This window comes from Culex quinquefasciatus, chromosome 3, assembly GCF_015732765.1.
Source record: "Culex quinquefasciatus strain JHB chromosome 3, VPISU_Cqui_1.0_pri_paternal, whole genome shotgun sequence".
Classification (NCBI taxonomy): Eukaryota; Metazoa; Arthropoda; class Insecta; order Diptera; family Culicidae; genus Culex; species Culex quinquefasciatus.
Genome location: NC_051863.1, coordinates 91,456,680 through 91,470,042, shown reverse-complemented (window position 1 = coordinate 91,470,042; position 13,363 = coordinate 91,456,680). Strand labels below are relative to the sequence as shown.

The window sequence follows — 13,363 nt, the reverse complement described above, 5'->3', positions numbered from 1 at the left end:
AAATTTAAATTTAAATTTTAGGAATTTAAGAATTTAAAATTTAAGAATTTAAGAATTTAAGAATTTAAGAATTTAAATTTAAATTTAAGAATTTAAGAATTTAAAATTTAATTAGAATTTAAATTTAAATTTAAGATTTTAAATTTAAATTTAAGAATTTAAATTTAGAATTTAAAAATTTAAAATTTAAGAATTTAATTTGAATTTAAAAAATTTAAGAATTTAAAATTTAAGAATTTAAGAATTTAGAATTTAAAATTTAAAATTTAAGAATTTAGAATTTAAATTTAGAATTTAAGAATTTAGAATTTAAGAATTTAAAATTTAAGAATTTAAATTTAAGAATTTAAGAATTTAAATTTAAGAATTTAAGAATTTAAATTTAAGAATTTAAATTTAAATTTAAAATTTAAAATTTAAATTTAAAAATTTAAAATTTAAATTTAAATTTAAAATTTAAGAATTTAAATTTAAATTTAAAATTTAAGAATTTAAGAATTTAAGAATTTAAATTTAAATTTAAGAATTTAAGAATTTAAATTTAAATTTAAGAATTTAGAATTTAGGAATTTAAATTTAAGAATTTAGAATTTAAGAATTTAAATTTAAATTTAAGAATTTAAGAATTTAAAATTAAGAATTTAAAATTTAAGAATTTAAATTTAAATTTAAAATTTAAAAATTTAAATTTAAAATTTAAGAATTTAAATTTAAGAATTTAAAAATTTAAATTTAAGAATTTAAGAATTTAAATTTAAAATTTAAGAATTTAAGAATTTAGAATTTAAAATTTAAAATTTAAGAATTTAAGAATTTAGAATTTAAATTTAAGAATTTAGAATTTAAGAAATTTAAGAATTTAAAAATTTAAGAATTTAAGAATTTAAGAATTTAAAATTTAGAATTTAAGAATTTAAAATTTAAGAATTTAAGAATTTAAATTTAAATTTAAGAATTTAAGAATTTAAATTTAAGAATTTAAATTTAAATTTAAATTTAAAATTTAGAATTTAAATTTAAATTTAAAATTTAAGAATTTAAAATTTAAAATTTAAGAATTTAAAATTTAGAATTTAAGAATTTAAATTTAAGAATTTAAGAATTTAAGAATTTAAGAATTTAAGAATTTAAGAATTTAGAATTTAAGAATTTAAGAATTTAAAATTTAAGAATTTAAGAATTTAAGAATTTAAATTTAGAATTTAAATTTAAGAATTTAAAATTTAAATTTAAAATTTAAGAATTTAAGAATTTCCAAGGCTTTGTCATAATGAGTGTCATAGGTTTTAATGCTTGTTTGGCAAAGATTATGATTTGATTCGATGTGGAAATAAGAAGTGTTCAGTATATTGCTGAAACTTAATTTTTACACATGGACACCAATTCATGCTGCGAACCCACTTTGGCGTAGTCTAAGGGCTTAATCGATGGCCGATAGCTGTCATCGAGACAAGGAGGATATCTGATAGTGGAAATATCACATTTTACAATGAACCGCTTTTATGTGATTTTTCCCTATCTTAATGAATGTTAGGTTAGGATACAGGTTTTTAAAAATTAGTTTTGTAGAATTTAGGATTTTAACTATAAATATCAACTGTTTATACTTTGCATTTAGTTATTTAGGGACAAAATTAGTAATAGTGAATTTAGTAATTTATCAGAATCAATGATTTTCATTTAAGTTATAAAAACCATTCTGAATTTGTTAAAATAATAAGTCTCGATCAATCAATAGTGAAATGAAATCGGACTAAATTGTTGATCTGTTGAACTAACGACTGTCGGATTATGATTGTCGACCATTGTTGCGAATCGAGGATCTAAGGAATTTGACGATCAAATGGTCGTCTCTTTTTCAATTCACGACTTGAAATGCTAATCTATTTTTTTTTAAGAAGCCAGACAGGTTTTAAAAGAAACGTTCTAGATTTTTTTGGCTATTAATTAAAATGTCGGGGATTTGAGATAAGAGTAGCTTTCGGATATGTTACTTAAAATCTCAATTTTATTCAATTCAAGTTAGGTAGTTATCCGCAAATGAATATTTGGACTTATAAGGCTTTCTAGGCCCAGTGAAAAATATATAATTTAACTCAAAAATGACGAACTCCTCGTCACAGTGTCCTGATGCAAACAATGATCGAGCTGTAGCTGTCACAGCCCTGCGAAGTATGTTGGCTGACATATCGGGCAGTCAGTCAAAAAAACCAGCTAGAAGTCGCCTGACAAAAAAAAATTTGCTAGAAAGAGATAGGAAACCTGATGCAAACAAACGTCCAGCTGTCATGTAAACATACTTTGAATGTGTTGGTATATTTCTGACTAGAAAGCCTTATATGAATAATTGAACATTTTGGACTTATGAATAACACACAACTGTGCATTTATTCTAGAGTCAGATCCATACAGCGTCAGTGTTTATTTGGTCGAAGTGTACTAATTCATTGGCAGATCTGGTTCTAGTTGTAATGTACGACAAGACTACTGACGGACGTGACAGGACGAGGGCCCAGTTTAGAGGTTTCGACATCAACGATTTGCAGCTGGATCACCCTCCCAATTTAAAAATTTAAGAATTTAAGAATTTAAGAATTTAAGAATTTAAGAATTTAAGAATTTAAATTTAAGAATTTAAGAATTTAAAATTTAAGAATTTAAAATTTAAGAATTTAAATTTAAGAATTTAGAATTTAAAATTTAAATTTAAGAATTTAAGAATTTAAAATTTAAATTTAAAATTTAAAATTTAAATTTAAGAATTTAAAAATTTAAAATTTAAGAATTTAAATTTAAAATTTAGAATTTAAGAATTTAAATTTAAGAATTTAAGAATTTAAGAATTTAAGAATTTAAGAATTTAAAATTTAGAATTTAAGAATTTAAGAATTTAAATTTAAGAATTTAAGAATTTAAATTTAAGAATTTAAATTTAAGAATTTAAGAATTTAAAATTTAAATTTAAGAATTTAAATTTAAATTTAAGAATTTAAATTTAAGAATTTAAATTTAAGAATTTAAAAATTTAAAATTTAAAATTTAAAATTAAGAATTTAGAATTTAAGAATTTAAAATTTAAGAATTTAAGAATTTAAGAATTTAAATTTAAGAATTTAAGAATTTAAATTTAAGAATTTAAGAATTTAAAATTTAAAATTTAAATTTAAAATTTAAGAATTTAAGAATTTAAAATTTAAGAATTTAAGAATTTAAAATTTAAGAATTTAAATTTAAATTTAAGAATTTAAATTTAAAATTTAAGAATTTAAAATTTAAGAATTTAAATTTAAGAATTTAAGAATTTAAGAATTTAAAAATTTAAGAATTTAAGAATTTAAGAATTTAAGAATTTAAAATTTAAGAATTTAAGAATTTAAGAATTTAAGAATTTAAGAATTTAAGAATTTAGAATTTAAGAATTTAAGAATTTAAGAATTTAAAATTTAGAATTTAAGAATTTAGAATTTAAGAATTTAAGAATTTAGAATTTAAATTTAAGAATTTAAAATTTAGAATTTAAAATTTAAGAATTTAAAATTTAAAATTTAAAATTTAAGAATTTAAAATTTAAGAATTTAAGAATTTAGAATTTAAGAATTTAGAATTTAAAATTTAAGAATTTAAGAATTTAAGAATTTAAAATTTAAGAATTTAAGAATTTAAATTTAAAATTTAAGAATTTAAGAATTTAAGAATTTAGAATTTAAAATTTAAGAATTTAAGAATTTAGAATTTAAGAATTTAAAATTTAAGAATTTAAGAATTTAAGAATTTAAATTTAAAAATTTAAGAATTTAAGAATTTAAGAATTTAGAATTTAGAATTTAAAATTTAAGAATTTAAGAATTTAAAATTTAAGAATTTAAGAATTTAAATTTAAGAATTTAAATTTAAAATTTAAGAATTTAAGAATTTAGAATTTAAAATTTAAGAATTTAAGAATTTAAATTTAAGAATTTAAAATTTAAAATTTAAGAATTTAAGAATTTAAAATTTAAGAATTTAAGAATTTAAGAATTTAAAATTTAAAATTTAAGAATTTAAATTTAAATTTAAAATTTAAATTTAAGAATTTAAAATTTAAAATTTAAATTTAAATTTAAGAATTTAAGAATTTAAAATTTAAGAATTTAAGAATTTAAGAATTTAAGAATTTAAGAATTTAAATTTAAGAATTTAAAATTTAAGAATTTAAAATTTAAATTTAAAATTTAAAATTTAAGAATTTAAATTAAGAATTTAAGAATTTAAATTTAAGAATTTAAATTTAAGAATTTAAAATTTAAGAATTTAAGAATTTAAGAATTTAAGAATTTAAATTTAAGAATTTAGAATTTAAAATTTAAAATTTAAAATTTAAGAATTTAAGAATTTAAGAATTTAGAATTTAAGAATTTAAGAATTTAAGAATTTAAGAATTTAAAATTTAAGAATTTAAGAATTTAAATTTAAGAATTTAAGAATTTAAAATTTAAGAATTTAAGAATTTAAGAATTTAAAAATTTAAATTTAAGAATTTAAGAATTTAAGAATTTAAATTTAAGAATTTAAGAATTTAAGAATTTAAGAATTTAAATTTAAGAATTTAAGAATTTAAAATTTAAGAATTTAAAATTTAGAATTTAAGAATTTAAGAATTTAAAATTTAAATTTAAGAATTTAAGAATTTAAGAATTTAAATTTAAAATTTAGAATTTAGAATTTAAAATTTAGAATTTAAAATTTAAGAATTTAAGAATTTAAATTTAAGAATTTAAGAATTTAAGAATTTAAGAATTTAAGAATTTAAGAATTTAAGAATTTAAGAATTTAAGAATTTAAGAATTTAAGAATTTAAGAATTTAAAAATTTAAATTTAAATTTAAGAATTTAAGAATTTAAGAATTTAAGAATTTAAGAATTTAAGAATTTAAGAATTTAAGAATTTAAGAATTTAAGAATTTAAGAATTTAAGAATTTAAGAATTTAAGAATTTAAGAATTTAAGAATTTAAGAATTTAAGAATTTAAGAATTTAAGAATTTAAGAATTTAAGAATTTAAGAATTTAAGAATTTAAGAATTTAAGAATTTAAGAATTTAAGAATTTAGAATTTAAGAATTTAAGAATTTAAGAATTTAAGAATTTAAGAATTTAAGAATTTAAGAATTTAAGAATTTAAGAATTTAAGAATTTAAGAATTTAAGAATTTAAGAATTTAAGAATTTAAGAATTTAAGAATTTAAGAATTTAAGAATTTAAGAATTTAAGAATTTAGAATTTAAGAATTTAAGAATTTAAGAATTTAAGAATTTAAGAATTTAAGAATTTAAGAATTTAAGAATTTAAGAATTTAAGAATTTAAGAATTTAAGAATTTAAGAATTTAAGAATTTAAGAATTTAAGAATTTAAGAATTTAAGAATTTAAGAATTTAAGAATTTAAGAATTTAAGAATTTAAGAATTTAAGAATTTAAGAATTTAAGAATTTAAGAATTTAAGAATTTAAGAATTTAAGAATTTAAGAATTTAAGAATTTAAGAATTTAAGAATTTAAGAATTTAAGAATTTAAGAATTTAAGAATTTAAGAATTTAAGAATTTAAGAATTTAAGAATTTAAGAATTTAAGAATTTAAGAATTTAAGAATTTAAGAATTTAAGAATTTAAGAATTTTGTAACAGTTGCACTTGTTAGCATTTATTTATTTATTTATTTTGGTTTTTCCGTTCGTCTTCAAATGTAATTTGATCTCCGTTACCGCGGTAATCAATGTAGGTGATGTTAGCCCTCACGATCGTTGGTAACTTTCGCTACCAGTTTAAGACCTGGAGAGAGAATCTCGCGGAGGTTGCTCATATGTTGAATCCTTCGGGAAGACGGAAAGGGACGGTCAGAGCCATTGCCGACCGCTAGAGTGAGACGGGAACTCAGATCTTTAAAGATCCGAAGAAGCCCGAGGCAATCTCCGGGAAACGACGTGCCAAAAGTACGTCTGGGGCCACTTTCCCGTTCTGAGGAACCTAGTACTCGTTCACTTTGTCCCAGACCTTGTGAAGTGTGGAGTGCGCGGACTTTTATCCCGGGTTCCCTGTCCAGTCCTGAGGTTTGAAAGTGGCGTGGTAGTGTTTCCGGTTAGGCTTTAAATTCTAACTTCTCCCCCCCTAGATCTCGTCGAAGCTAGAATTGTGTGCGATAGTGTGTGCGAAGAAGTGAGCCCTAGTGCGGCCTAGCTAGAGATCAGGTAAAAACCCGTTACCCCGTGCGATTATCCCCGTGCATGTGCTAATCCGTTGCGAAGTTCGTTGGCTTCGCTTCCTTTCGCCCTACCAGCCAAGCAGCACCAGAAGGAGATCGAGCGCACGTCCACCACCGCCCCGCATCGAGTGTGGGACAAGTTTTGACCCGGCACAAGCTACATCGCCGGAAGAGACGAGCCGTCAACATCTCGTCTGGAGGCGGTCCATCCGCCCACGTGCTGGCCCGGAAAGCCCAAGGATCTGACACGCATGCAGTTTTTTGAAGTCAGCGCCAGAGGCGCTGTCAATATGGTTTACGTGTGGTTTTTGAAAAGGTCGTATGAAATCATTATTTTTCCATACATAATTATTTTTCCAAATATTTTTTTTGTGAGTATCCACTATCTTTTGCAGATATATTTGAGATAATTACAAGTATTACGTAACGTAAATTAATCCACATTTAACAATTCTAATATCAAAATATTACAAAGTTTTACTTGACCAATATATCACAATACAGTAAACTAAAAATGATAGATCCAATTTCCTTGAAACAACTTAAATTACGTTTGACTCTTCCTGGCCGTTGGTTTAGAATACATTGCGCTTTTAAAATACTCACTGAATTTCCATCGAAAATCTTTTAAACTAGTTTTTCATTGAACACCAAAAGGGTGATATGCTAACATTAGTTTCTCGATGGAATTAAATGCTGATCCCCAAGTTCAAGTCCGAGATTAAATGTAAATCTTTTTGAAGAAAAAAAATAAACTAAAAAAAGTTTTTTTTTTTCTTTGGAAATTATGAACGATGCGCATATGACCTTTTCAAACGTTACGCGCTAAAAACTTGGTTCGATCTTGGTTCGATTTTGACTTCACTCGCCTTGTATGTGGATGACAGTCGTGACGTAGCCGTGGGAAAGCCAAGTCCCGGCCCGCGCAACTTCATCGAAGTCGAATCGGCAGCGTCGTCCGCGCCGTCCGCGAGCACGCGGTGAAGATCAACAGCAGCAGCATCATCAAGTAACAGGAGCAGCAGTCCGGTGAGTCCGTTCTATTTGCTCGGGTGAAGGGTGACGGCCACGAAAGGCGTCACGAACGTTTTTCCGTTCCGGCTGCGGCCGTAGAGCGGACGCCATTTTGATGGACGGCGTCCATTTTGTTTAAGCGCGTGTTGCCATGCGCTCGGAGTGTGACGGCTTTTATTGATCCGCCCCACACATCCACGACATCGCACTCTAGTGCCTTTTGTCTGCCGCAGTCCGCTTGACTGCCGGTGACGTCAGCGATCAGCTGTTCCAGCTGACGAGCTGAGGATTTGAGGAGAGAGCACAAAAGCACGGGGTAACAGCAGAACAAAGAGTAGACAGTAGGGAGAGCAAACGCACACAGTAGGAAGATGATTAGGTAGACGTTGAAGACGAAACAATGAATGAAATACACAAAATGTTAGACTAGTCCAATAAACGAGCACCTTTTCTGATTCCCTGCCAACTAAATTATGAGTGATTATTTTGGAGATTAATAAAGTCCCTGCAGTTAAAATGAGCTCACGTGTTAGTTTTTTTGGTCGATCCGGAGCGCTGCTTCCGTCACTTTAGGGTCCGTTCCCAGTCCTTTCCTCCCCAATGCAAAAGTTCTGCGTATTTCCCATGCTTCGTGAAGTTCTCTGGTGGCGGGTGTCGGTACTACCCATGATGATTCATACGGGCACGGGGGGTCCTATACTGGTGGATTTCTGAGGAGCTTTTTCGGGAGGCTGAGCTTTCCGTACCGTTCTTGTGGGTCACTTTGGTACGCTGGCCGATTCGATCTTGCTTCTTCCCTGGGAAGAAGTTCAACCGAGCACCTCTTCGAGAGTCTCAATCCGGGCAAATTTGACATGGCGGGCAGTCTCCCTCACGGGAGTGGCGCAAAAGCTGCACCGTTTGCAACCGATCGAATCGCAACGGCTACATTTTGGCGCCCAACGTAAAATTCGTTGAATTTGGAGATTTTTCTGATTTATGGAGTGAATTATGATGTTCTGGAGATTATTATGATTGATTGATGTTGCACATGATTTGGTGCCGAGGTGGAAGAATGATTTACTGATGATAAATGTTAGGATAAATTAATTTGGAGTTCTGATTAAGTGAAAGATGATGATTTGTTTTGGGAAATATTAATTTTGGAGTTCTGATCGAAAAGATTCGAAAAAGAGATTATTTTGGGAAATTATTTCGGATACTGAGGTCATTCAGGCAGATCTAATTGTGGAATTCATTATCTTTGTTATTTATTATATTTATTTATTTATTGATGATTATTTATTACAGTATATGTGGTATTTATTAACTGTCCTGATTACAGAGTGCTTGTGTCATAGTAGTAGTTGATTGCAAGTTTGTCTTGTTTCGTTTTTAGGGAGATTTATTACAATAATAAATTGATACAAAATGAGTTTCAAATTTCCTTACGCGAAGCATCTGCTCAATGATGAGCTGGACTATGAATTAAGGGTGAGAAGTCTCGATGATGCGCTTAACTTAGACACAGAGACTAAATATGAAATTTTGCAAAAACACTACCAAGAAGACAGTCAAGAGAAACGCGAATATCTGTCAATTTACACGATCGAACAGGACTACGACTTCATTAATTCGCGGGTGTCTTCTATTGAACTAGCCCTACGGGAGAAAAAGGATCCAAAATTAATCTCACGTCTTAAGTATTACTATCTGCGTACTAAAAACAGTCAGATTACGCCTCAAACGAAGGAAATGAGGGATGTTTTAGTACAGGATATTTGTGATCTTATGAAACACGTTGGGGTTCAGTTACAGCCGATTAGCGAAGAAGTACACCACGATGAGGGAGCAGCTGCTCTTCCGGTGGAACAGAACCAGTCGGGGAACCTGTCTGCCAACCAAACTGCTGGCCAGAATACCAGCGTACGATCGAACCTTGTTGTTAATACGGTGAATAACTTGCTTGGGGACTTAAATGGGAGTGGCCAGAATCAGCACAACTTGACCTTTGGCGATTTTGGGATCGACCTTAGTCCAGTCCGAGTCAACCCAAGTTACACTGGTACGATTCCCAAAATTCCCGCGAGTAAACGTCCTGGTATCGTTCCATCCAGGGAACAATTACAAGCCGAAATGGAACAAATGCGCAAGGATAACAAGGAACTTAGGCAGACGTGTAGGGAACTGACCGATCGCTTGCAGAATATCAACTTAGCTGAGTTACGGAAGAAGGCAACTAATCCTCAAAACAATTCGGAAGTACCTTCGCGACAGACCGAACCTCCGCTGAACCAATCTTCGTCGAAAACGAACCAGTTTCAACCGTCGGCGCAGAACCAGGAACCGCCGCCGCCGGACAATCGACAGAACCCACAGTTCAGCCAAGGTTTGCAACTCCCTCCAAATCCATCAAACCAAACCTCTCAGTCGTACCAGTGGCCGAGATCAAGCAAATGGTCGAATCCTCAGCAGAATCGTGGAGTTCCACCACCTCCAAACCAAACTCCCCAGTTGTACCAATGGCCGATGTCGAATCCTCAGCAGAATCGCGGAGTTCCACCAACTTCAAACCAGACTCCCCAGTTGTACCAGTGGCCACAACAGGAGCAGGGTAACCAGTTTGGTCTCCCAGGACAGAACAACCGTTCGCAACCAACGGGGCAAGGGAACACGGTCAATGGGAACCAAACGCCGTCGCAGGGTAATCAATTCCAACCGCGGAACGCGCAGAACAACCAGTCGCAGCCATTGGGACTGACTTTGCGCTTGCATCGACCGCCGTTTGGAAATGAAGCTTCCGGAAGTCACGGTGGCTACGATGACCACGGAGATGAGGATGACGACTCTGAAGATGATGGCGATGACGTTCAGGGAATTTCATACCATTTGAAGGACCAGACGCCGCCGAACGGAGCAGTACGACAGACGGATTGAGAAATGGAACATTTTTTTCTCTGGGGAACCGCGCTCGACCACGTTGGAAGACTTCATCTTCAAGGTGAAAAGATTGGCCATGATGAACTCGATCTCTGAGAGTAGTATGCTTAGTCACATCCATCTGCTACTAAGAGGCGAGGCATCAGATTGGTTCTTCACCTACTACGAGGAGGATTGGGATTGGCTGACCTTCGAAACGAAGATTCGCTTCCGGTTCGGTAATCCAAACGAGAACCAGAGTATCCGTCAACGGATCACGGACCGCAAACAACAGAGAGGAGAAAAGTTCTCAGCTTTTCTGTCGGACATCGAGCGTTTGAACAAACTTCTGACGAAACCGTTGTCGGAAAGAAGGATGTTCCGCATAATTTACGAGAACATGCAACAACGTTACCGTTCCAAGTTATTGTACTTCAACATAGACAGCAAGGACCTGCTCGCAGCATTGTGTCAACGCATCGATGCGAACGATCCTTCTCTTACTCCGATAAATACGCGTCACGGTGTCAACAATCTTGAGGCAGATCAACCGGAAACGGATAGCGAAGAAGAGCTGAACGCCATCGATAGACGGAACCAGCGACAACCGGAGAACCGGTCATGGAGACGGGACCGTCCCGCTGAGGGGTACAGAGTCAATCCTTCACAGGAAACAACTAGACTTCCGTTGTGTTGGAACTGCAGACAGCACGGACATTTCTGGAGACAATGTCAAGCAGAAAAGACGACGTTCTGTTACGTGTGTGGAAATGCAGGGACAGTTGCTGCGACCTGCAACGTCCACCCAAGAAGGAGCGCATCCGCACAGGCTGCTCAGACAACACAAGGTCCAGGAAATCTACACCCTCAGTCTGGACAAAATCCGGGAAACTAAGCTCGGAGTGCCGCAACGGGAACTCCAGCATTCCAAGCCAGAACAATGTTCCCGGTTCTACACCTTTTTTCGACCCTTTTCAGAACCTATTGGAGATCAAAATTCACACCAACCTGTGTCCACACGTGAAAATCCGTGTGTTCGAAACTGAATTCGAGGCCCTGTTAGACTCGGGTGCCAGCGTAAGCGTTACCAATTCGAGAGACGTAGCTGATCGTTACGGTTTGAAGATTTTTCCGTCACCGATTCGAATCTGTACCGCCGACCACACACAGTACTCATGCGTGGGGTACGTCAACATGCCGGTTACGTTTCGAAACGTGACGAAAGTCGTAGCAGTAGTAATTGTACCGGAAATCACACGAAGCTTCATCCTAGGCATCAACTTCTGGACAACCTTCGGGATTAAACCGATGATGCAGGGTGAAACGGGATTAGAAGAGATCGCTGAGATCACCGCAGGAAGTCAGGACGTTCCGGAAGAGTTGTTCCACTTCTTCATACATCCGGTCGAAGCACTTCCGGTCATCGAGCAACCACCACCGGACGATTCCCTTGACATTCCGGGCATCGACCTGCCGGAACCGTCGGTGACCACGCCGGAAACGATCAAGACCGAGCATGACCTGACGGAAGCAGAGAGAGGAAGTCTGGCCGACGTCATCAGGACATTCCCGTGTACAACGGAAGGTCGTCTGGGAAGAACAGCGCTTCTGCAGCATGAGATCTTACTTCGAGAGGACGCGAAACCCCGCCGAATGCCACTCTACCGCTGCTCACCTTCCATCCAAGCGGAAATGGACAAGGAGATCGAGCGCTACAAGCAGATGGATGCCATCGAGGAGTGCACGAGTGAGTGGGCGAACCCATTGGTTCCCGTCCGCAAGTCGAATGGTAAGCTAAGGGTTTGTTTGGACTCGAGGAGGATCAATGCCATGACGAAGAAGGATTCCTACCCGATGCGCGACATGAAAGGGATATTCCATCGGTTGCAGAGTGCGTGCTACTTCTCTGTGATCGACCTTAAAGATGCGTACTTCCAGATACCGCTCAAGGAAGATTGTCGCGACTTCACAGCGTTCCGGACGTCGAAGGGACTGTTCCGCTTCAAGGTGTGTCCTTTCGGACTCACGAACGCACCTTTCACGATGTGCAGACTTATGGATAAGGTCATTGGGTTCGATCTGGAGCCCCATGTATTTGTCTACTTGGACGATATTGTGGTGACGACCAAAGACCTGTCCGAGCACCTTCGGCTGCTAGGGATCGTGGCGGAACGTTTGACAAAGGCGAACCTGACGATTTCGCTCGACAAGTCGCAGTTTTGTAAGAAGCAGGTGAACTATTTGGGGTATTTGTTAACCGGACAGGGCGTCGCGATCGACAGCAAGCGGATTGATCCGATCCTGAACTACAGCCGCCCGAAGAGCGTTAAGGACATTCGCCGTCTGCTCGGCCTGGCGGGCTTTTACCAACGGTTCATTTCCAATTACAGCAAGATCGTCGCGCCGATTTCGGACCTGCTACGGAAGGAGAAGAACAAGTTCCAGTGGACGGAAGCCGCGGAAGAAGGATTCCAAGAATTGAAAGCCGCGCTGGTTTCGGCACCGATTCTTGCCAACCCGGATTTTGCCGAGCCGTTTGTGATCGAGTCAGACGCATCTGATAATGCTGTCGGAGCCGCGCTGATCCAGAAGCTGGATGGCGAGCCGCGAATCATCGCTTACTTCAGTAAAAAGTTAAGCAGCACCCAGAAGCGATACGCCAGCGTGGAGAAGGAATGCCTAGGCGTTCTGCTCGCGATCGAGCACTTCCGGCACTACGTGGAAGGAAGCCGTTTCAAAGTCGTCACGGACGCGCGTAGCCTTCTCTGGCTGTTCACGATAGGTGTCGAGTCGGGTAACTCTAAGCTGCTCAGGTGGGCTCTTAAGATCCAATCGTACGATATCGAGTTGGAGTATCGAAAGGGGAAGCAAAACATCACCGCAGATTGTTTGTCTCGCTCGCTGGATGCCATCAGCGTAGCGCAAGTCGATCCGGAGTACCAGGACCTGGTCAAGCAGATCACGATGGACCCGCAGGCCTACACGGACTTCCGAGTAGTCGACGGCAGCGTTTACAAGTTCGTCAAGAGCCAGGGGAAGGTCGAGGATAGTCGTTTCAGCTGGAAAGTCTACCCGCCGAAGTCGGAACGAGAAGAGATTCTCCGGAAAACTCACGGAACCGCTCACCTCGGGTTCGAGAAGACTCTGGCCGCGCTTCGAGAAAGATATTTCTGGCCGTTGATGAACACCGAAACGAAACGTTTCTGCCAGGATTGT

General features: G+C 34.2%; 1 protein-coding gene across 1 annotated transcript; it reads left to right on the top strand.

Annotated features, from left to right (window-relative positions):
• The first annotated feature begins 9,364 nt into the window (after positions 1-9,364).
• Positions 9,365-10,165, top strand: LOC119769065 (circumsporozoite protein-like). Its single transcript, XM_038260961.1, has one exon. The coding sequence runs from the start codon at positions 9,365-9,367 to the stop codon at positions 10,163-10,165; it is 801 nt and encodes a 266-aa protein (XP_038116889.1).
• Positions 10,166-13,363: the final 3,198 nt, after the last annotated feature.

Coding starts and splice junctions, on each gene's coding strand:
- LOC119769065 (XM_038260961.1), top strand. CDS start 9,365: ATGGAACAAATGCGCAAGGATAACAAGGAACTTAGGCAGACGTGTAGG.